General features: G+C 36.6%; 2 protein-coding genes across 2 annotated transcripts in view; one reads left to right on the top strand and one right to left on the bottom strand.

Moving 5' to 3' along the window:
• Window positions 1-15086, top strand: part of nova2 (NOVA alternative splicing regulator 2) — a 50237-nt gene extending 35151 nt beyond the window's left edge. Inside the window, exon 4 of the mRNA XM_048980769.1 lies at window positions 229-15086. Within this exon, the coding sequence (XP_048836726.1) occupies window positions 229-1251 (1023 nt within the window). The 3' untranslated portion in view covers window positions 1252-15086. The remainder of the gene's footprint in view (window positions 1-228) is intronic.
• Window positions 15087-19904: 4818 nt separating this feature from the next.
• On the bottom strand, window positions 19905-22208 carry polr1g (RNA polymerase I subunit G). The gene is made up of 3 exons (XM_048981992.1): window positions 21918-22208; window positions 21581-21716; window positions 19905-20611 (listed from the first exon to the last, which is right to left on the bottom strand). The coding sequence occupies exons 1-3, from the start codon at window positions 21997-21999 to the stop codon at window positions 20014-20016; spliced, it is 816 nt and encodes a 271-aa protein (XP_048837949.1). The 5' UTR covers window positions 22000-22208; the 3' UTR covers window positions 19905-20013.
• Window positions 22209-24466: the final 2258 nt, after the last annotated feature.

Genomic DNA, 24466 nt, shown 5'->3' on the forward strand with positions numbered 1-24466 from the left:
TTTTCAAGTAAGGTGTTTCAAGGACAAAGAAAAGGTCAAATATTCACATAAGCTATATAGGAAATGCGGAAATACAGGGCATTTTCAAGAAGGTTATTAAGAAAGGTTCACACTAAACCCAAAATATATCTTGATTGATGCAATAGGATTAGTAATAATATAAAACCTAAAGAATTTATCATTCATTAACATCAGCTAAACCTTCTTCTCTCTCTCTGTCGATTGCAGGCCAAGCTGATTGTGCCCAACAGCACTGCGGGGCTCATCATCGGAAAGGGAGGGGCTACGGTTAAAGCCGTGATGGAGCAATCAGGCGCCTGGGTCCAGCTCTCCCAAAAACCAGAGGGCATCAACCTGCAGGAACGTGTGGTGACTATCAGTGGGGAGCCAGAGCAGAATCGCAAAGCAGTGGAAATCATTGTGCAAAAGATTCAAGAGGACCCCCAAAGCAGCAGCTGTCTCAACATTAGCTACTCTAATATTTCTGGCCCGGTTGCCAACTCCAATCCTACCGGTTCACCATATGCCAACTCGGCGGAGGTAATGCCCGCGGCCGCAGCAGCCGCGGCTGCTACTGCCTCGAGCCTTCTTGGCCAAGCCAGCTTGGCTGGTGTTGGACCCTTTCCCACCACCATGTCCAGCTTCTCAGGTAATGACCTCCTGGCCATTACATCTGCTCTTAATACATTGGCCAGTTATGGATATAACACCAACTCTTTGGGCCTGGGGCTCAACCCGGCCGCTGCTTCTGGGGTCTTAGCTGCCGTGGCGGCTAGTGCTAATCCTGCTGCAGCTGCCGCCGCTAACCTCTTGGCCTCCTATGCTAGTGATGCCTCTACCAGTGCCGGCCACCCCGCCACCACCTTGGGTGGCTTTACGCTAGGATCCCTTGCGGCTGCCACGGGGGCCACCAATGGGTATCTGAGTGCCGCCTCGCCGCTGGTCGCTAGCTCCCTCCTGGCTACCGAGAAGCTAGCTGAAGGAGCTAAGGACGTGGTGGAAATTGCCGTCCCTGAGAACCTGGTTGGTGCCATCCTGGGTAAGGGTGGGAAGACACTTGTGGAGTACCAGGAGCTAACAGGAGCCCGAATCCAAATTTCCAAAAAGGGCGAGTTCATCCCCGGCACCCGGAACCGTAAAGTCACTATCACTGGCTCACCTGCTGCCACACAGGCCGCTCAGTATCTCATCAGCCAGCGGATCACATACGAGCAGGGCGTGCGAGCCACTAATCCACAGAAGGTGGGCTAAAGGGAGAGTGGAGGAAAAGCAGTAAGGTGGGCCCAGGGGGGTTAGGGTAAAGAAAGAGGAAGGAAATCAAGAAAGCAGAAAGGAACCATTTTTTCCAGTATTTAAACAAAGGATAAGGCAAAACAAACCTACCTACAAGAAGGATATAACTGTCCAAGAAAAACCAAGAAAATGTGTAAAATGTAAATATGATTTTATTACTCAAATCCTGATCTTTGGGATATTTTTTTAGTTGTTTTTTTTCTTCCACTGGATGACGGGAAAACTATCATCACTCAATTCAAACACGCACCATCACTTTCGTAGCTCACGGGTTTTTTTTTTCCAATTTTGCCTTTAGGCTTAGTCCTCCCCTCCCATGTCCCCGCCCTCTTTGAGGGTTTTGAGCCTGCAGACAAATGCCTGAGATCTAAGGGGCAATCCCACTAGTCAGTGATCACCCTCGTGCATCTCGCCCACCTGCCCTCAGCTTACGAAGAAGGAGGTGCGATGTAGAAATGCTAATGGCTCAGACGAAAAGTCCTTTTAGCTACGTCTTCAGGATTCTGATTTAAATAGGCATATCCAGCTCTTATTGTTTGCATAACAAAAATCTGATTCATTGAAGACACTACGACATGCACACACACACACACACACGTTTCTAGTGGATTCGGAATCCTGCCTCTAGTACTAGAGCACGTAGATTTTCGTGGCATTTTCTCAACAGGGTCCGAATTCTGGTTTTACTACTATTTTTGCTATCATAATTATTATTGTCATTTCCATCATCATTATTTATTAATATAATTTCATTCATTAAGATTGTGGTATTTTAATTTTTTAATCTGAGAAATCAGGTTGACATGAATGTAAATGCTATATTTTTAATTTAGTTTCTTTTTTAATTATTTAAGTGGATTTAATAGTCTGTTAAACAGTGTAATATATGTCTAATTTAAAACCCAGTGGGAAGTGCATTTTCAGCACCATCAGTTAATGAAGGATCAAAGTGTTAGATCAGATATCCAGTTTGAAATGACTTGTATTCAGCAACAGGCATGCATACACACAACACACAAACTGAGTTGTTTAAGTTTAAAATTCTGTTTCGGTGCTATGATGACAAATCAAACATATCTACGCTTAAACCTGAAATGAAACCACTTTGGATTCTCCGTACTCCCCATTTTATCTGTAAACTGAAAGTTTGTAAGACAGGTTGAAGGAGATCAAATGAACTTTAGTTCTAACTCAAACTTTAGTGCTGCCTTCATATACCTGAGCACATGGAGTGCACAATACTGGTGTTACAAACCCTTAAATTATCCTGAAATTATATACCCCACTTCCAGTTTATCTAAATTCAATTACCTCTGAGCTTAATTGCTCTTTGCCCAAACTACATTCAAGATACAGTATGAATGCAGCCCTACTGTGTGTGACAGCAAAAGGCACTGAAAGCTAGAGGGCGTGGCACTTAGCACACTAGAGCTGTTTTTCCCAATCTGGTCCTTGGGGACCTGCAGACACTCCATGTTTTTGCTTCCTCCGAGCTTTGCATAAAGAGGGAGCAAAAACATGGTCTGACTGTGGGTCCCTGAGGACCGGGATGGAAAACACTGTACTAGAGGTATTATGGTAGTTACTTCTTGTGAGAACTTCGCCTTTTCTTGAAGTATAGAAGGGTCCATGCAACTTGCCAGTTCCTATATACCAATATTTATGCATTATATTGATTAAACTAATTAGGTCTTAAATTAACATGCAACAATTACCTGTAATTCATTCAGATGTCAGTTCAAAAAAGCCGTCAATGTATATATATATTTTTTTTTACTCTGGCAAATGGCAAGGACCCGCCTATAAGTTTATCTTTGCAAATAAGTACTGCCCTGCTAAGCGTTTGCTGCTAAAGATGTTTTCACAATCAAAGTACACTGAATTTCTTCTTAATGCACTGTGAAGTATGGGTGCCATTCTTTGGAGCCAGGAGATGAGGGTTATATGCTGTAGGATATTGTTCATAGCTTATCTGTGTATACGTTCATCCAGGGAATGGAAATTTAGTCATGATTTAATGGGAAAACATATCTGAAAAGCTTCACTGTGTAGTAAATCTGTAGCTCTCTATTCTTATACCAAGTTGAAACAGTGAGAAAAATTCCATAAAGCGCTTTGCTCTGATATATGTGCTACTACATTAGTATTCCATTAAGTTTTCTTTAACGTGAGCTAAAAGCCAAGAAAAAAGGGCATTAGCATGAAATGTTGATTTCACTCTTTCACCCTACCTTCAAAATTTAATCCGATCCGGTATTTTATTGACCTTCTTTAAAGTTTCAAGAGTTTCATTTGGAGCTTCAAATCATAATCTTAGAATTAAGCACAGAAATCAAGAAATACTCAACAAATTAGCAACTATGGAAGACTAAATGGAAGAGATGGAGCCAGAGAGGCTGTAAAATAGACAGAACTCTACTTCTGCTCTTACTGTATGAACGAAAACATTGACGGGAACAACATATCGTCCTGGTGTGAATTTCCTCTAAAACTATTGACACTTTTTTGTAAATTCACATTATATATGAAGCATTAGCTTGTTTGAGGCTTTATTTATTGGCCTAAGGGCTAAGATGTAACATTATATCGTCGATTCGATAGATAAAAATATCATTAATTAAAACAGCATTTTAAAATCGTAGACTCATATTTAAATTGCCAATAATAATAACATATTTCAACAGCTTGGTAAGGAGGCTTCTCCACTGCAATCCAGAGCCATCCACGTCCCTCAACCCCGCATCTTAACACACTGCATTTTTACATGTCAGTCAAACGACATCCCTCCAGTTGCTCCTCACATCTCTTCATGAACAGACTTTGCTGATGTTGAAGTGCATGTTGCTTGCCCCCATAAGGCCAAAGCTTTACTGTGCCGTAGGTGCCAGTGTAGAAGGTACACAGAACCTGGACAGCTCCTTTCCCAAACTTAACTGTTATGAAAACAATTTGCTGGTAATATCCAGTGGTATAGTAGGTGTGACCAAGGTAGCTTCCTGCGGTGATTCTTAAATGTAACTGTACTCCAGGCCTGGTTAAGTGCATTTCACATGTTAAGATGATCGAAAGCTTGATAAATAAGTATAAATCAGACCACAAACTATTGACACTTTCATTTATCATATAAACTCCGATCAGCTTAGTGGACCTGCATTAGTGCCTGGATTCTAAAGAAAATATAGAAACCTAATTTGGGTTAAAAAGATAATATATGGGAGAGTTTTTTGACAACCACATGAAATTTGTCACTATACTCTGTCCTACTGAAAGTCAAACCATGTGGAATTACAAGTATGAGTGAATAGGCTGTTGGTTTAACCGGTTTGTTAACCTGACTGCTCAGATATGCTGCGAAGTAATTTCTAGTAAACATCAGAAAGTACTCTACTCATCCTTAAAAGCCAATATCTTCCATTGGAAATCTTGCCCAAACTCTGGGTTACAGATTTTTTTAAAATATGCATTGAGGTCGTTACATATGTTGCACTAATATTCTACACATCAAAACGTTTGGATATTTTGCAGTCACACTATCTTTTCTGGAATCAGGGGAAGTCATAACTTTTAATAGAATACAGTAGACCAGTCAATAAATGTCTGAGGTGGTTTTTGAGAGAATAATGCAAATGTCATTATTCTTTACAACGTTCATCCCAGAATTAGAGGAAGTAATGCTGCTTGTGTTCTTAACATAGTTTAAATGGGAAACTGAGGTTCGGTTACCCAAGCTAAACATACTTTTTATCTGACATAATTTAGCTCCTTTTTTAACTAAGCCCACAAAACGCATCGAGTATTTACATTTTCAAGCAGGCATAGGTAAAGGAGGGGAAACGCGTTATGAAAAGAAAACTGTATATAGACTTAACTACAACTGTGACAACTTAATGTGAACAATATGAAATAGGAAACTTGGAGAAGATGCCAGCAAAGCTAGTGAACTAATAGCATCCTTGTTATGTCATAATAGAGGTAACCCTTGATAAAGGGGCAAAAGATTTTTTTTTATTTTGTAATTTAGGTAGAAATACAAAAATGTGAGTACTGGAAGCAATATACGTAGCATGTTGTTCTGTCTTGTCTTTTTACTCTGTCTGTTGTAGGAGCTATTTGGATTTACCTAGATGTTGAATAGGTTTACATACGTACTATTTCCTAAGTTGTGAAACTGCTGCTATTTAATTTGTGACGTGTACTAAAACTCAAAATAAACACCTGGTTCGTCAGCAGGATGTTGAAGTTGCAAGAGACTAAAATAATGTGTAATAAATACTGATTACTAATAAGATAATGTTAACAAAATATAAACTCGTGCCAACGTAGATCTTCACAGCTTCTTAAATGTAAATGTGTGATTTAAACATTAGACAAAATTAAGTTACTTTTATAGAAACAACTAAATATGAAAAGTGCCAAACAAACCATATTTATGATTTATATAAAAGTAGTGTTGCATTTATAAAAAAAATGAAAAAAATTGAAAAATATAGCTTAAAATTGACAAAAAATATATGTTTTAGTGTCGTTTAGTTGAGAGATTTCTTTCCCCTTAACTAACATAAGAGCTAAAGATTGCAAACTAAGGGAATTAATTAGCAAAATGAAAGATTCAAACTGTCTCCTTGATTAGTTTTGGATTCAGCTGTTGTTCAAAAAGGTTTAGTTGGATCAGCATAGCTAAGACTGAATAAGTTATTAGTTTTCTTTACACAGTCTTTTAAACTTATAAAAATGTATTTTGTGAAGCTAGATGTTAACCTTTTTGCACGTCAGTATTGCATGATATCGAATAATGCGTGGAAAAAAAATCTAAGTAACAAAAATAATAAAAATAGGAGGTATGTGTTGCTCATTTTAAATACATATCTTTGCATGTCAACAAAGATATAGCACTTTTATTTGTTACATTCTTAAATTATTATTTTCTTATACCAAGTTTGTCAGACACATTCAACTAAACCGGATTTTTTTTTTCTTACAAAGCTATCACAAAATGTAGGGTCTAGTTATTTAAGCATACTGAAAGTAGTGTTTAAATCATTCAAATTTAAATTTGATCGTTCACTGGTTGCTTTGCTATTTTAAAATGTCGTGTGTGATCTAATTGCTGTTTTGTTTTGGTTCTCCTATAGCTGTTTACTAAACTAAAGATAATGTGGGTTTGAAAGTATACTTTTAAACCACTGAAACCCAGTTTTAATTAATGAATGTAGTCAATTTTACATAAACTTGTAAAGAGTCATGGTCAAAAGCATGTTATCGTTTTTGGATATGATTTCAAGGCGTGTGTGTCGTGTTCTGTGTGAACAGCCATAGATTGACTCTGGCCCTGTTCACTTTCAGAGTGTGTTTCTTTACCATTTCTAATTCACCCTGAACATGACCCTCTTTTACATAAATACGCACTTTAAAGTTCAGCAAGTCATACCTTTATCGTAAATACCCCGTCTCCTGTTAGCGAATTTTAAGAAGAGTTTTACAGCTGGTGCTCAGCTCGCTCAATTTTCTCACTCCTTTTGGACCTTTGGTTAATGCTGCAGAGGCATGTATGTGATTTGTTTTTCCATCTAATAATTTCTTTCTCATTATTCATTCACAGACATTTCAAAATTCTGTTTAGCCGCTTCCTTTTTAGAATGATCAGCACTGCATTCCATTTGAACAAACCATTTTATTCCTGTAATTAGTTTGTTGCTGTTTATGTTATGTAAGTATTATCATGGTTCTGTAGTTCAGATTTCTCATGTAACTTGCTTCAGAGGTGAAAAGGGATTGAGAAATCAAGCCATCTTTTAAAAAAACAATGACAATGCATGAGTATATGTAATTACAAAATATGGAATAACAGAGTTTATAATTTGTAGTTAAGAATTTGTTTTTCAAAGGATTTACATTTGTAAATTTAATTTTGCAATGTGGTTTATATGAAATATAACAGCAACAGACTTGTCCTTTAGGGGGCTATATATGAAAAAAGTGCCAAATTAATGATTAAAAGATCACATTTCTACATTTAATGACGCTTAGGCATAAGAATTCATAAAACTGCATGACAGCACTTCAATCAGTTTGCAGTCTATTACCAGTAATAAGTGAAAATAAAGTAGGAAAAGCAGACAGCCGAAACAGATGGGGAGGTGGGGTTTACGTATTTTCCTTACATTTTACGATAGATTGTTGTGTTTTCATTTTTTATTGGGTATCATCTGGTCTGCATGCCTTTGAGAGGCAAGATTCATGCTGTTATTGTATAAAGAGGGGGCTGGACTTCGTATTTGGAGTAAGAAAAAAACACAAACCAAAAGCTTACTTACCACTAATGTAGCTATTGGTTGTCTGTGTTTCTAGAAAGCTTTACTTTTCCACGCCCCTTCGCTTGATGTTTTAAGATCCAGTTGTTGAGCTTGATCCCTCAAAACACCAGCAATGTTAGATAGAATTTGTTATATATCATTTTCAGGCTTCTGTTTTTGTTTACACTATGCTATCTAACCTAGACCAATTATAACAAAATGCCATCCATATGTATCTTGTTTACTCTCCCTTTTCCCTGCACTTCCACTGCCCCCACTTTCACCCACTACCCCCACTTTTGCCCCGACTTCTCCACCAACCCCTACTTCCTCCCAGATTTCTGAGTGCCAAAAAAAAAAAAAAACCATTCCAAACTTTTTTGAGTTTTCCTGTATGTCGGACATTCATCGGACGCACTCATGAAGCCAGCATGTTCCTTCATAACATGATGTCAGTCATGATGCCTCAACATTATACAAAAGAAAGATCAAAAGCAGACCTGGATTAACACGTTAAAGGCTGGCTACCTCTCATAAACTTCTTTTCCTAATTCTGTTCCATCTCCTCAGCCTCCAGGACATCCTTGATAGTGTGCCATTGTGCTCAGGGCACTTGTCACTCTCCTCACCCTGAGTCTCCATTTTATTTCAAGGGGAAAACAAAAAACAATTTTTCTTTATTATTAAAAGGTGTGAGGAGTAGAAAACGCCAGATGCGCAGCCATCTTCTGTCTTCTGAACTTTGAACTTTCACCCTCATGAACTTTATTGACCTTCTTCCTCCCTTCTATGTTCATCAAACTGTTTGGATTTTAAATCCCCATTCCATCACCTCTTTGAGACTGTGCAATTTTAGTTTGATTTGATTGGATTTTTTTTGTTTCTTGTCATTTGGACTATTCTCAGAGATAAGAAAATAAAAAAAAGAAAACAAAAATACAGAAAACAAAAAACCCAAACAAATGTTTTCCACACCTTCATTTTTTTCCTCATTGTAAATATTTTTTGTCCTGATTTTGTTCAGCTGTAAAGAGAAGCGTGTTCAACAGAATGTGGCCGGCAGCATAAAATCAGCTTTGTGGAATTTTGACATGCAAAGGGATTCGTCTCCATTCCTCACTCAATTCTTATTGAATCTTCTCCTGGTAGTTAATTAGCAATTGTTACGTGGTGTATATCTGTAAAACATGTTTCACATAAATGAATGCAGGTTTCCTGAGAACTGAGAAAGGGACAATATGACTAAAGCAGTCACTGTTTACAAATGCTACTGCTATCTTTTTGAATAGAGCTACAGTGAGATACAAGGTGTATTAGGCATTACATCATCTCGATAGGTGGAATGTTTGGAAATGAGTGGTTTTAAATGACACATTTATGTTTACATGGTTGTATGCTTTCAATTTATAGATAGCTTGTAGAACAAACCATATTATTACACTGTGTAGTTGGTTTGTGGCATTCAGTGACAGTAATCAGATATTTCCCAATTAAATGATTATAGCTCCTACCTTTTGTGCAATATAGAAATGAGAGTTCATACATTCTTTATACACTTTACTGTTTGATAACTAAATGAACTTTTGTAAGGCTGAAAGCGTTAAAAGTGCCAAAAATGACGTATTGCTCTCTCCTGGAGGTAGTCAGTTTTGCATTTATGACCCTATAGCAGGTAAAAATAACTTGGGTAATTATAATTTAGCCTCCACAAACAAATGGTCGTTTATGCTGCCGGCCGTATTTCTTTAACACTTCATGAGCTATTTATTTTAATCTAACTATTAATAAGTGACGACAACAGCAACAACAAGTACTACTACTACAAAAAAGGGAATGACTGGAAAGGTGAATCATTGTTTTGTTTTTAGTAAATTAGTGGTTTCTTTTAACACCATTCATTAACTGACTAAATGAGTAATGGATATTTAATGTAATTGTACCATTGTGTTTGTAAAAAAAAAAAAAAATAGTGAGTTGTGTGTTCTTGACTTGTGGATTATCAGTGAAGTCGGCATTTTAGTGGTAATATACATTAAATCGTTTTTTAAGGATTATTATTTTCCGACAATAAGAGTCATTATAAATGTTCATTTTAGCATCACCTGTCTTCTGTTGTCTTATTCTCCACCCTCCTACGACACTCAGTCCCATCTAAGTAACACATTGCAAGTCCGTGCCTGAAACCATGTGCTCAGTCTGGGGACGGGGGCCATATCGAGTGAATGAGTGCGTGTATGAAAATGCTGCAAGGGGCCCAAGTGGATAGGTTTTATGTCCAAGCTAAAAGCTGTTGGGTTCCATTGATAAATGGAACCTGCTGATATTAGCTAAAAGTCATTGTCTGATTTTAGTCTTATCTATTGTCCATAACCACACTATCACCAAATCCCTCCCTTCTTCCTTGAGACATCCCCAGTCACAACCGCTACACCATGTAACATTCTCCATCGTTAACACATTTGACTACACCAACATTCCTGTATATTCATGCCTCAAGGAGCTGATCGCATGCCAACCTGCCTGCTTCCCTCATGAAACGCAACCATTCTCTTCTACTCCTGTGGCCAGGCTCAAACAATACGAATGAGAGTTAAAAGGCAGAAAAGGATTCTCAGGGTGTCTAATCAATCTACCTTATCCTGTGCTAAGCAGCCTCTTACTACGCTTGTCCGAATATGTCTTTAGGATCCCAAAGACAAACTACATGTACATGTATGGTACTGCTTACAGTTTATTGAAAGAACTATATAAACCTAGCTAAAGAAACAAGTTGCAAAATATGAGACCAATGCTGTTCAATGAATGTTTAGGGGTAAATTATTTAATTATTTGCCTACATTTATGATTTTACATTATATGGAATTTATAAATGAAGCATTTGTAACACTGCATGATGTTACTTTCTTTGCAAAAAAAAAAAAAAAAAACAAAATATTTTTGAATGTTAATGGTTACTTAATAGTTGATAATAAATATATTGGTGTCGGTGTTTACATTACCTCCAGTGAGAAAATGAAAACAAATTCTGAGATGGCCAAAAGTGTTCACAGAATTATTCATATTCATTGAATTTAAAAAAAGGAATATAAAATTAGTGAAATCTGTTCATCTTCATTAGGACAATAAATATTGTTTTAATATTCATCTAAATTAGGATAATAGAAATCACTGTAGAGTGTGAAATATTGAATGTAATGGATATGAAAGGTAAGTTAAGGAAAACATCGCTATATTAACTTAACAGTTTGCCTTTATAATGGATCAAAACTATAAATTAATATAACCCAGACATGCCAGACTGTTCATTAATATAGAAATAAAGCATTGCAGGAAATAGGATCGAGTAATGTGTGGCATTTTAACTGCTTGTGCTTCAGATCCTACTAATCCACAGAATCATCCCCGTCGAAAGCAGATTTAAAAATGGGAAATGTAGGTCGATGGGTTGAATGTCTCTGTGCCCTGACTGAGAGCTCAATCCAAACAAATAAATCCACATCAGTTGTCTATAAGTAACCCTTAGCAATAATTATAATTTATCATACACTTAAATGTGTCTAAAACTCATTTTAATACTATTTTTTTAACCAACTGATTCATATATTGGCTGAGTGGCATGCAAATGACTACATGCAACACATATTTTAAAAAGTCCATGTCACAATATCCAGGCGAGGAGTGTCTGTACAAGATACACAATAGGTCACTTTGTCCGGGGGTTCAGGGTGAGAGTGAGTTTGGCAGATTTTATCACAGATAAATTTAGTCAGACATGTTTATAGCAATCACATGCATACATTCAACACTAACCGTCACTCTCAGAGAAAATTATCGGACTAATATTTATAATTGAGTTTACAAAAAAATGTCAACTTAGGTATGCTTTTGATTAGCAAGATCTGCAGTTTTTTGTCACCAAATGACAATGTCAATTTCTTGAAATTTTATGAAGGTTACTTTAAAGAATTGCTTTAAAATGGAAGATCGGCTGTTTGGAAAGGTAAGTTTTTACTGCTGAAAGCGATGATTTTTGGAGCAGTACACAAATAACTACACCAGCTGATTTTTTTCAAAAAAATTTTTTTCTACATTTTACATATATGAATGCCCCTTTTACATATATGAATGCCCCTTGGTGATCAGCGTAGAATTTTAAGGGAAACCATTGTGATTTATTTACCAAGGTTATACAGTGCTCATATGGCTTCATGGGCCTATTTTGTTGATGCTCAAAGTTCCATATTAATGACAGTGCTGTGACAGGAGTGTGTCAATAGGCAGTAGTAAAGCTTTTAAAATGACTGACTAAAAAACTCAGTTCAGGATTCAGCATTTATCTTAAAATTATTTCCAGCTATGTGATCCTGCCTTATTTTATTTTGATATTCTGAAGTGTATCAAAATTTTGCAGGACTGTTTACCTTGGTATGCTGTGTAATGTACTTTGGTCTGGAAACAAATTTCACATCAAAGGACAAGTATTTAGGAAATGTGGTTAAATTCAGAATGGAGCGCAGCCAAATGGCATAATGTAGCGAATTTCTTCCAATACCTTTTACTTCACAATCTATGCAAAGAACCACTTAAACGTATATATTATGGCGATAGTCCGAATAGATTATTTGAAACTATCCAGATATGTGAACCTCAATAACTGTCCTGTGTTTTAATTTTCATCGGTACTATGATTGTAATGTTTAGACTTGAAAATCAATATTTGTTTTGCATTCTCTTTGGAGAATTGCTAGATGAAAAATATTTTTGGCTACTTTATCCTTAAAAAAATAACAAAATAATTGTCTAATTGGTTGAAAGAAAAGGCTACCAATGGACTCGTAATAGTAGTAATAAATTCATTTAGTTGAAAAAGGGTACATAGATTATATACTATATTACTCAAGCTGCAGGAGAAAAAAAAACTGCAGGTTTACAAAAATTGTATTTAGCAATATGTGGCAATTTAATAATGATTTTTTAAAAATTCATTTATATGTAGCTGGAGATAAGTGAATTTTACAATGACTATCCAAACAACATAGCATGTATTACTGATATTGTCAAATGAAGGTACACAATTTTGATAGAAGGTACTGAACCAAAAGATTTGCATCAGATGGGGCTGTGAAAATATTACGCAACGTAACTTCAGTGGGGGGTGGCAGTGAAGATGGAATGAACAAAAAAGTTGGAGGCAAATATAAAGAAGATGGACTTTTCAGACTTTTAATTGGGGCATTGGGAAAACACAAGAAAGCCAGATGTGTATCACGTCCTGAAAAGGGGTATAACTGGATTCAGGGTTGGACATCAGGACTGTTTCCTAGATGGGAAAACAATTCAGTCTTTTATCGTCTTTGGGACTTGGAAACAGGGGAATGCAACAAATGTGCTCTTCATCTCAATTCATCTTTACCGAAGGTGAGGTAATGGAATTCAGTCTTACATAATGACACAGTCAAGTGAATGAATGTACTCCCTCAGTCTACGCAACCTTACTTTCGTTGCTCATTGTTCACTTGTCTCTTGTCTGAGATTCTGCTTAGACACCATAACTATATCTGGCTAGATAATGAAAATCGGTAATGCTGCGTATGTCCACTGTCTGTTCTTGGATGAAGGCACAGCGAAAACTTGAGTCACAGGTGATGCGTGCATCTTTAACCATCTGCTTTTTCATACCTAATGGTATCTCTGAATGTAGAAAAACATTAAGCATTTTTGTCACCATAAGATAATGTTCTACTTATTTTGCATACAACAAACCTATTTCATTTGCAAGCAGTTTAGGAGTCTGATTTGAGGACAGCTAAAAAAAAAAGTGCTGCTAACAATAGAATTCACGAATTTTCCTCAAAACCAACCTGCAAATAATATTACATATTTTTCTTACACTGAAATGAGAGCATTAATCAAGAACTACTTTGGTACTGAGAAAGGAGGCTGCATAGTCCCCCCAAGCATGCTTCGAATATCCATTCCCACAGAGGGTAAAATGGAGAGATTTTATTAAAAGGGGGGAGGATTTTGTACAAACTTTTAAATTTGCTTGTTATTAATTGAATATTTTAACAACAAAACAGACCAGCGTATAGCAATTTTAACAGATTCGTTTTGTTCATACATTGCTAGAAAGATATTTCTTAACTAAAAAATGACAGTTGCTGTGTTCAGTTTTTCCTTCAGATACTGCTGCATTTCATTCAACGCCTACAATGCATTGCACGTTTCTGATCATCAATGGATGGAATCTAAAATTTTTCCAATTCCAAACAGGAAGGGGTCCCTTTCACCTTAATCCTGACTTAATTCATTTTCTTGTAATTTTATTTGTAGTGCTGGCAGAAAGCTGGCTTGTTCAAATAGAAAACGTTTGCAGGCTGCAAATTTCAGCTTCTGTTTGCACATGTAATCATTATAGTTCCTTAAAAAGGTCATTTAAAGCAAATTGCATTATCATTAATTGCTTTACAGCATTTAAATATATATATATATAATTTTTAATTTACTGTAAGTAAACAATATTGTTATAGGTCATAAAATGGTCCTTAAATGTCCTTTTATTAAAGGATTTTTCTTTACTGAAGTGCTACTTCAATAACCAGTTTGTTTTTGATTTACTACTTGTCTATATACCTGGTCTCTTGTCTACATATCTGTACTTTATAAACAATCTAAAAACTGAAATAGTCCATCTTGGACTAGGCTACGTAATTATTTTGAAATACTCTGTTAATATCAACCAGTAGTTCTAGAACTAAAAAGAAACAAACAAACAAAAAGATCCTGAACCAATAGTCCTTTTTATTATTTATTGTTTGAAAAGATCCATTTGCATAATTCCAATTGTTGGAAATGAATAAAGAACGCAGTTATATATAATGAAACAAATTCAGCTAAATAGTGTTTAAAAGTACATTAAATGCATTTAAAAGCAATTTCACTGGATAAATGGAATAAAAATTGGATGGACATAAATGGCAAATGTATATGGGTCAAAACAGAATGTTATGTTGAGCAGGTCAAATTATTTATCTATTTATTTGGTTGTTTTACTTTTATTTTTAAGTTGTTTTTAAGCTGCACAATTCAGCAAAATTCTGAACAATGATTGTACGAGTTTTTATGCATTCGTGTTTGTCGCTGTTTTTGCATTAGTGTAATTTTTGCGTGAATTACTATTGTTTGTTTTAAATACGTTTCATTAACAGCATTCTTAAGTTTCTTCAAATATATCAGCATAACAAACATCATCTATATTTCTTTCTTTGAATACAGCATAGGAAAAATGATTAAAGATAATAATAAAAGTATAGATACAATATAAAATAAATATAACTGAAATTGCAATGCAAAAGCTGTGATTTTAAACACTGTAGGTGATACAGTGATTTCTTTATCAATTTTATGGTACATAAGATGTGTTCTGCAATCTTGCAGCTGGTTTTTTGTTGTTGAACCTATGTTTTAATAAACTCATTTTTTACTGTCTAAAATCATAAACAGAGCTTGTATTATTCCACTTGCAATTTAGATGAGAATTGTCATAAAAAAACTGTTTGTGAATTAAACAAGAGAAGGACACTTTGTGTCGGGTTCCTGATACCGTTTTTCCTGCTATTGTGTGTTTTTTGTTTTTTTTTTAATTCTCAGTGTGATGGCCTGGAGTGGCAAAATCATCTGTTTTGCAATTAATTGTTTATGCAAGACTAAGTAATCGTCTGTGAGGTGAAGGAATGGCACAGGGAACTGGTGCAGCAGACAGGTTCTTTTTACAGTATTCTCATGGGAAATATGTTTTGGTTGTGGCTAATTAAAACACAACGCGTGATTCTAATTTGTTACAGAGACACAACTGTATCCAATCAATGTTTGGCACTGAAATGGGTGAAACAGTGATCTGGTAATACCCAGAGCTCTATAAAGTATGTCAATTCTAGGTAATCTAAATCTTTACCCAGGTGGAATGACAAAAATGAAATTATATGGTGACATTTCATTTATATATACATATATATTAGTTATACAAGCAGGAATCAAGTTTTTCATTTTTAGATTAAATGTTAGCAAGCTGACAAGACACATACAATATGTATATATTTAAATGTATGTTATTTCCAATGGGGCGGCATGGTGGTGCAGTGGTTAGCACTGTTGCCTCACACCTCTGGGACCCGGGTTCGAGTCTCCGCCTGGGTCACATGTGTGTGGAGTTTGCATGCTCTCCCCATGTCGTCGTGGGGTTTCCTCCGGGTACTCCGGTTTCCCCCCACAGTCCAAAAACATGCTGAGGCTAATTGGAGTTGCTAAATTGCCCATAGATGTGCATGTGTGAGTGAATGGTGTGTGAGTGTGCCCTGCGATGGGCTGGCCCCCCATCCTGGATTGTTCCCTGCCTCGTACCCATTGCTTCCAGGATAGGCTCCGGAACCCCCACAACCCAGTAGGATAAGCGGTTTGGAAAATGGATGGATGGATGACTATAATGTAGGTTTATGATGATTTTGATATGTGAATTTTCAAACACATAATTCCAGTGAGCTTTGCACTCAAATCACAGATAAATCGGGAACAAAAACTTCTAAAATATTTAATGTCTCAAAAATCACAACTGCATGTGCCAAAACGTGGACACACTACACTGGCAAAGTGGAACGGTTTTAAGGTCGATGTCAGGTACAGACATTATCAGGACAATCGCTAAACAACACAAAAGTACGGCATCAAAAATGACAACGGATCTGAGTCGGCACTTCCGTGACCCAGAAAGCGTTTGCATCCAAGGCCGATGCACAAAGACATTTGATCCTAAGCAAAAGACACAGGGTGTCGCTGCCCACAATGTCTGCTGCCAGCTGTTAAACATGGTGGGGATCTGTAACGGTGTGGGAAGCAATCTCATGGGACACATTAGGCACTCTGATTGCTCTATATAATCACACCAGGTGCACCCTATTGTGCAGGCGCTGCCCCCTCATGGCGAGTTTGTATGCCGAGACCATAATGCTTCCATACTTACTGCTGAACGATTTAAAGATTGGTTTCATGAACACCAGGATAGAGTGAAAAGCTTATCATGGCTGACCAAATCACAGAATCTAATCATCATTGAACCTTTATGGGAAGCTCTAAAGTGCAAAATAGATTTCCACCTCCTCTATCCATAAAAGTACTTGAGGTACAGGACTCCAGGTTTCCCAGCAGAACTTTGCCAAGAGCATCACCCTGGTTCTGCTGGCCTGCACAGTGCTTCCTGGGGTCATCTCTTCCACAGGTAAACAACACACACACACACCCGGCCTTCCACATGACATAACTGAAAAGGGGGACTCATCAGACCAATCTGGCGATGGATAGGGGTCAGGGGTCATGCATCAATGAGCCTTGGGAGCCTAAGTCCCCGTCACTAGTTCACCCATTGAGCTTCTTTGGACCACTTCTGGTAGACTGTTGTAGATTTGGTGGTTAGAGCATCTGAAAAACAACCACCTTTCATGGATTGTACAGTGTTTAGATTATGGCGCAAACAAAAGACCTCCACTCAGCAGCATTTTCATGAGCAAAATCGCCTTGGTAATGAGAGAGATCAGAAGACAACGGCCAGACTCGATAGAGCTAACAGGATGGCCACAAATGCAAAAATAATATCTCAGCACAACAGCAGCGTGCAGAAAGCTTCCTGAAATGTAAAACAAGTGTATCCTACAAACAGTTCAAGAGGCAGAAATTACTCACACCCAGTATCTGTACACACATATGCTCACGTACGCGATTATATGTGTGGAACTGGCCGACGACTGAAAATTAGTGTCATGTTACAGAAGAGTTTTAAAATTAAAATTAATTCACTTTTGCATAAAGCTTTATCAAAAAATCCTTCATTTACAGTACTGTTATATCTTCTGAGAACATCTATAAACAATCCATACAATTTATATTTATTTAACCCATTTTTTATAAGGCTTTATACAGTTACAGTACAAGTTGTTTGCTGGGAAAATGGCCAGGATTGACTGCAGTTGGTTAGGAGCAGCCGTGGTCATTTGACTAGCGTGTGAAATAAAGGCATGTGGATAAAGACCTGAGAAGCTGAAAGGCGCAGCTTTGATTTTCCAATAAGAGCCTAGCCGTTACCCATACGATGATTCACTGAGCCATTGTTCTGTATGTCATTTAAATATATATTTCAGACAAGCATGCATAGTTGTCTGGGTATCAAGATATATTACAGTGCCGCAGTTGAGTACAATGTGTCCAGTTTATTGGACAGGATCGGGCCTGTAAGCACTGAATTGATGCAAATGAAAAATATTTGGAGCAGCCTAATAAATTTGAGTCAATTTCGCCTACCCTTGCTCCCTTCTCTGCAGCGATCCTTTACCCTGCAGAATTGGGCTCCTTTTGACCTGCACTCCAGTTATAAGTAGGAAGGCGTTTCCATGGTTACCAATTTGCGCCAAACCTGGAAACTGAGCAAGACGAAATGAAGCATTTCCACAATCTAATAAGACAAATTTGTGGTTTGAGGTGAGCGTCCAGATTAATTTCTGCGTTTTGCTGTTACGCCGGACGTGGCAGAATTTCCATAAAAGGAAACTTTTCTAGATCCTCCATTGTATGACCTCTACAATGGAGGAGGGAAAAAAAAAGGTTTAAACAGATGGTGGTTACTGATGCAGTGAGTGACAAGCAATGTAGTTCTTGAGAGATTCAGTGCATTCCCATCATGGGTAGCATTTCCCATTCACAGGTTATAATTGTTATTGGGTTGTATGAGTATAGTGCCACTAAAATGGCAAAAAATGCTAAATACTGTTAGCTGTTTGCTATTTTTTTTTTACTTGGTTTTTGACCCTATTCCTGATAGCTCCCCTAACAAAGAAAGAATCTGTTGCTATGTGCACTACCCAAGAACCAAGCCAGACATTTGTTAAGCAGTCTTCACAGTAGCCAGTCTCCCTAGTAACCTTATTGCTATTTTCTCATTCTGCTTTTAACTGTATTCATCTCAGACGAGAAGAAAAACCATAAATGTTTTTATAATGTGCCCAGTGTTGATCAGGAAAGACATTTTGTCATAACTGAAAGGAAATATTTTCGTTTTTTTAATATATTTGGAATATTATCAGTTCAAGAAAATAACGCATCATGGACATAATCTGTGATTATGCTATAGCTCCTGGAATAAACCACACACTATTTAAACACTCAAGCAACTATGCTTTACGATACTTATTTACGATGGTCGCTAGAGACATGCTGGGCATTTACCGATTTTGTAGGAATACCAAAATTATTGTAGCTTTCTTTAGCTATCGAATAATCTAATCTAATATCTAATGGCTATCATGGCTACTCACATGGAAACCAGAGGTCTTTAAGCAGAATAGAAATGGAACATGGATTGTCCGCAAATTACATGTCAATTTGTAATCGATATGATTCAGCATAACAACTGAAGCAGTAGCTTATTATTTATTGCAGATGTTTCTATATATTTTTTTTAATATAATTTTGCTCACTTTTTTAAACGACACCAGTTTTGTTTGTTAGCTTACAGTACTGCCTAAACACTGTAACTATTTAACCAGGCACAACTTATCTTTCCTATCAATGACCTTGATTGTTTAAACCATTTCAATTATATGGATGTCATAACTATTTTTAGTTATATGTTTAAAGGTCACTAGACCTATCCAACGAGAATTTTGAAACAGGTTCTGAGAAAAAAAATCCCTATTTTAAACAGTAGCAATTTTCCTTTCTTTGGAGGTAATTTTAAGTATGGAATACATCCTCTAATGCAGAGATTTTTAAAAAAATGGCTGCGAAAATAGCTATACAATATCGCCATCTACTGTCATATGTTGTGTACTGCACTTCGCTAAACGGTAGAGCCAAGCTAAAACTAATATTATGAGCATGGCACTTCACTATCTTTGCAAATGAAATCAGCATTTTAAAACTATGTGCTAATGAATATTTTTTTTTAAAAAAACCATTCTTCAAAAAAGCACATTGTAGATTCTGTCAGGAAAGATCATTTTTCAAATAAAAAAAAAGGTACATTTTAAAAGTTACACGCTCTTCAGTATTAACGCTGATTAATACTTCTGTGTAGAACCCACACCACTGGTACGGTGGGGCGTTGTACCTCGTGCAGCTGCCTAGCATGCATCTCCCCAGAAATGTAACTACAGGAGTTAGGCTGCGGCTACAGCTAAGGGTATGCGGCTACTGACGGCGTACATTCTACACAGTACAAATCAGCTTTTATAGACCAATGCGACCACCAGTACAAATACAACATAGAATCAGATGAAATATTCACCACAGTTTTTAATTTTCATTCAATGCATTTTACATAAAATTACATTTTCTATATATATGAACTGCTTGACATGTTTTAAGTATCAGACATTTCTGTACGTTATGCATATTCTTCAGACTCAGTTTTTATTTCGGGTTCTTCCTTTATGCTCAGCCTCTCTTTCTTTTTCTCCTTTTCTTTACCCTTTTTCCCCTTTTTCTTTCTTATTGCCTCACAGGACAAATTCTGGTGCACATCCATTTCACCTTCTTCCTCCTCCATTTTGATATTTGTCTTAATCTTTTTCTTGTTTTTTCTATTCTCCGTCTCCTCCGGGTCCTTCTTTGCCCTCTTGCTGGATGATTTACCATGAGAAGTGTTGGCCTTGTGTCTTTTTGTGGCCGGGGTTGGAGGACTTGCCCACCCAAAGGGAGTGAAGCGTTGCTTCAAACCCTCAGGTATTCTAGGTGCTGGAGATGCTGGGAGAGGCATAATCATTTGGTTACTGAGAATATCCCCACTGTCCTCACATATGTTGATAAGTCCAGAAATAGCTGGTCCACAGACAATGCCATCTTGCGTGCCACTAGCTGAAAGGAGGTGCATTGACTTTGTACAAAGAGTATTGCTTAGAATTCTGTAGGTGTCCATCTTCTGACTCTCAGTTCGTGCCTGGAGAGACTTCGAGCCCCTCAGAGGAATCTTCAAATTGGAGAAACTTTAAAAGATAAAAAAATAAAATATATAAATAAATGAAAAGAAACACACCTTCAGAGCTCACTTTATTAAAATAAAATAAATCCATTCTAAGACATATTTTACAACAAACATGCACGTGATACATAAATAAAATGTATAAATAAGATTTAAAAGAAAACGTAACTGTACTACAATGTTTGATCATTTACAAACCAGTGCAACCATATGTGATTATGGGGTGTAAAATGTGTCTTTGGTGCATTTGCAACAACAGCAACCGAAGTGACAAAGCAGGAAATCCTTCGGATATTAAATCTTAGTTTGCTTAACCAACACAAACAGCTATGAGCTTATACTTTTTGGACAAGTTAAGTGCTTTTGTTTGATGGGGTTGTTTTTTGGATGCACATAGTTGTGAACAAAAGTATCTAGTTATGAAACACGTCTCCAATTATCATTCCATCACCATTTTTCAATGTACAATTCTTGGGGGTACAGCATCCCTCTTTATAAAATGAAAAATACCATCAACGACAGGGTAATGTATGAATCATTGTTGTCACACTGGATACAATGTGAAGCTGACACAATGGAGATGAATTCCTCAACACTGTTCTTATGACTGCAGTATTCAACTGAGGTAGCAGAAAAGTCAACACATATGAATTATAATTAATTTGTATTAAGACTAAACTCTTCAAAGAGTTGCATACATGACTATGACGCATTTCGTTCCCTATACTTTACTTATACCGACTTATTTAGGATTCATAGGATTACCTTGATTTGTCTTTCTGGAAACTATGAATCAATTAAAATTCGTTTTTAAAAAGCGAAATACGAAACTTATCATTAAAAGCATTGCTGTGATGTGTTCATTTTCATATTACGAATTTCTAGTGTCCAGTTTGCTATTATGTTTAGTGAAGTTGTCACACTTGTGATCTGTCCTTTTTTGTGCAGTAGTTATTGCCGTATTCAGTCTTACCTGTTCGGACTGAAACTGGATGGGGCTTTGATGAGCCATAATTCTGTACAGTTGTCTTTAAGATTGTCTAGTCCAATGTTAGCACATGGCTGGTAGGTACAGGACATGAAATCGCCGGGGCAACGGTATTTGGTACCTAAAACAAAAACAGTAAGTCAGAAAATTACCACGTACCTTTGTACACCATAAATACGCCAGGTGGGTGAGATAAATTTTCTAGGCGTCTACCAAACTATCACCCACAGATTACATGTCTTCTGCAACTTTACTAATACTGCTGGTAGTGGTAAATACTAAAACCAATAACAATACTAAACGATAATCCACTTTAACTTACTTTGCTTTTTCTCTGTCTCAGTCGTTTCAGAATCCGACTCTGCTCCACTGGAAGACGACACATCTTTCAAATTTACTGACATATTTTACATAACAAATACCGTATGTACAAACGCTCCTTTTACAAAAATACTGCAACGATGCCTCTTTTAGTTTTTTACCATTACTCTGGTTATAACCACGTGTTCCTATGATTCACTTATTGCGTTTACTGCCACCTACTGTACAGGAGGGTAGAGTAAAAAACGACCCTAATAATAACTGACCCGATCTGCTCTTGGCCGCGCTTGCGCACCATTTCACGCATGCGTACATCATATCACATTTGTCATGGCTATAGCCCTAGTGCGCATGCGAAGACCAGGTAGCGACATCAGTGACGAAAGGACAGTGATATTTGCTTATGAAATAATACAGGTTCCAAAAAAATACAGTTTCCGCGTACGGATGCTCTTCGTACACGGGCCGGAAGAGAAGCTGTAAACAAAGGTTTTAAAATGGTGGCTGAGATGGTTAATGAAAAGATTAATAAAATAAAAAAATCTATTTCTGTTTAGTAATTATATTACGTTAAACTTTAGTAACATAACATATAGGTGGGAAATAATTGTCCAACTTCACCGATACCTATTTCGGTAGTAACATACTGTATATCGCTTCCATAAATGGATAACTCATTATAATGAGACAACCATTTGCAACCATTTTGTACAATGTAATAAAACTGGAAAAATTCGTAAATGTATAACTGATAATCTAATAGCAGTTTACTAATGATATCCAGTAATTGTTAAGCACATGAACATTATCTATTCGTTTACTTTAAGAATGAATTATTATTTACTGTGAAAAACAAATCTAAATTATTTAGGATTTAAACTTAAGTGTTTCAATTAAAAACAAGAGTTTAATTAAATGGTAGGAAAGTCCCACCTTTTATTTTAATATTGAAAACTGTGTTCCTCAAAATAGCTTGTGCATAAGAATATACATATCTTTTCAAATGTAGATAGCATATTTCCAGTGTTTGCAGTTGCGAAACCTGTAGGGTACAAACAAATGAATGAAAGTTAAAAATGAAAGGAGATGCAGTTTTCAGTAAGATGCCAGCTATGAGTCAGTGGCTCAGACATGTATGTCTTTGAAGTCTGAGGAATGATCCAAACAGCACGTTTGGCAGGGGCCAGATATTTATATGTATATCGTCTCCAGAGGTCACTAGAGATACTTTGCTTGAAAGGAATCTGTTTAAATGGACAACTGGAAGTCTTTGGGAATTAAAAAAAACACAAAGCTTTCAGCATTTTTCCCATTCCAGTGTCATCACGGCATATACACGCATTAGTATAAACTAAGTACAATTTGTATCAATTAGTATAAACAGGATTTCATTACATTCAAATAATAATAATGAAAACTGCCAAAAGTTTTCACCACAACCAAACATAAATATACAGGCATGGGAGTAGCTAGAAATGCTATGCACCCAGACAAAATGTCACCTTGACCCCCATGCCTGCCCAAACGTAAATGATAACATTTTATGATTTTATGTATTCGAAGGCCCCTGTAAAGTGCTGGACCCTCTGAACCTGCCAGGCCATTCACGCCCTTACTGAGTCCCTGTATGGAGGACATAAAGATGATATCTAAGGGACTATTTTATGGGAGAATCAATGACATAAATTTTACTTTCCTGTTCCTAATGATTTGTTGTATCAGTATTGTTTTGTTTGTTTGGAATTCTGTGGGAAAATCTAAACCCGAACATATACAATGTCAATAGTGCTCCTTGTGTTGAGAGTTCACCGAAATAATTAAACACCACGCCATATTTAAGATAAACTGTATACTCAGTAACACAAGCACAAAAGCCAAAAGACAAGCATACCAATCAGCCAAGAAGGAAGAAAACGAGACGATGAGTTAAATGTTCTGTCATGACATGAAAATGCATTTATTAATAAGCTTCAGTAGTAAATACAAAAGAACGGTCTAATTCCATGTTACCTCACCAAGAATGATATATTATGGATCCTAATTTTGCCATTCCAGACTGTATTACAGTTATAAATGCAATCTGTGTAATTGTAACCTCAAATTAATCCAGTAATCGAGGTCACATGCATAGTTCAGATTGAGATACATTGAAATAAGTTTCTTTGATTAAAATGTATGTATGAACCAACACAACAAATATATTTATTAATATTCTCTGTGTTCTTACTTGTGTAATGTGATGTGGAATTAAAATTTCACACCAGCTATTTTGTATCATGACCCACAACTACATAAAGAAACTAATGGTCCATGTCCATGTTCCGTATATTGAGCCACTTCTGGTGTGTGCTGACAAACGTCTTCTACTGTGTTGTTATATAAAACTGTCAGTTGTTTATGGAAGGGCAGGTCTTGAGGGTCCACTTACAGTCTTACAGGGTTAAAGTGTATGTGATGCACAAAAATAGTACATCTATCATTATAAATGGTAAATCTTTTGATCTTATATAAATGACAACAAAAACAGATAAGACATTTAACATTAAGTAA

This window comes from Brienomyrus brachyistius, chromosome 17, assembly GCF_023856365.1.
Source record: "Brienomyrus brachyistius isolate T26 chromosome 17, BBRACH_0.4, whole genome shotgun sequence".
In the NCBI taxonomy this organism is placed as follows: domain Eukaryota; kingdom Metazoa; phylum Chordata; class Actinopteri; order Osteoglossiformes; family Mormyridae; genus Brienomyrus; species Brienomyrus brachyistius.

Bases quoted from the DNA above. Each gene is read 5' to 3' on its own strand.
- polr1g (XM_048981992.1), bottom strand. From the start codon at position 21,999: ATGTCAGTAAATTTGAAAGATGTGTCGTCTTCCAGTGGAGCAGAGTCG. The intron at 21,717-21,917 runs GTAAGTTAAAGT...TTTTTGTTTTAG, and splicing joins TGAGACAGAGAAAAAGCAAA to GTACCAAATACCGTTGCCCC. The intron at 20,612-21,580 runs GTAAGACTGAAT...TATCTTTTAAAG, and splicing joins TCCAGTTTCAGTCCGAACAG to TTTCTCCAATTTGAAGATTC.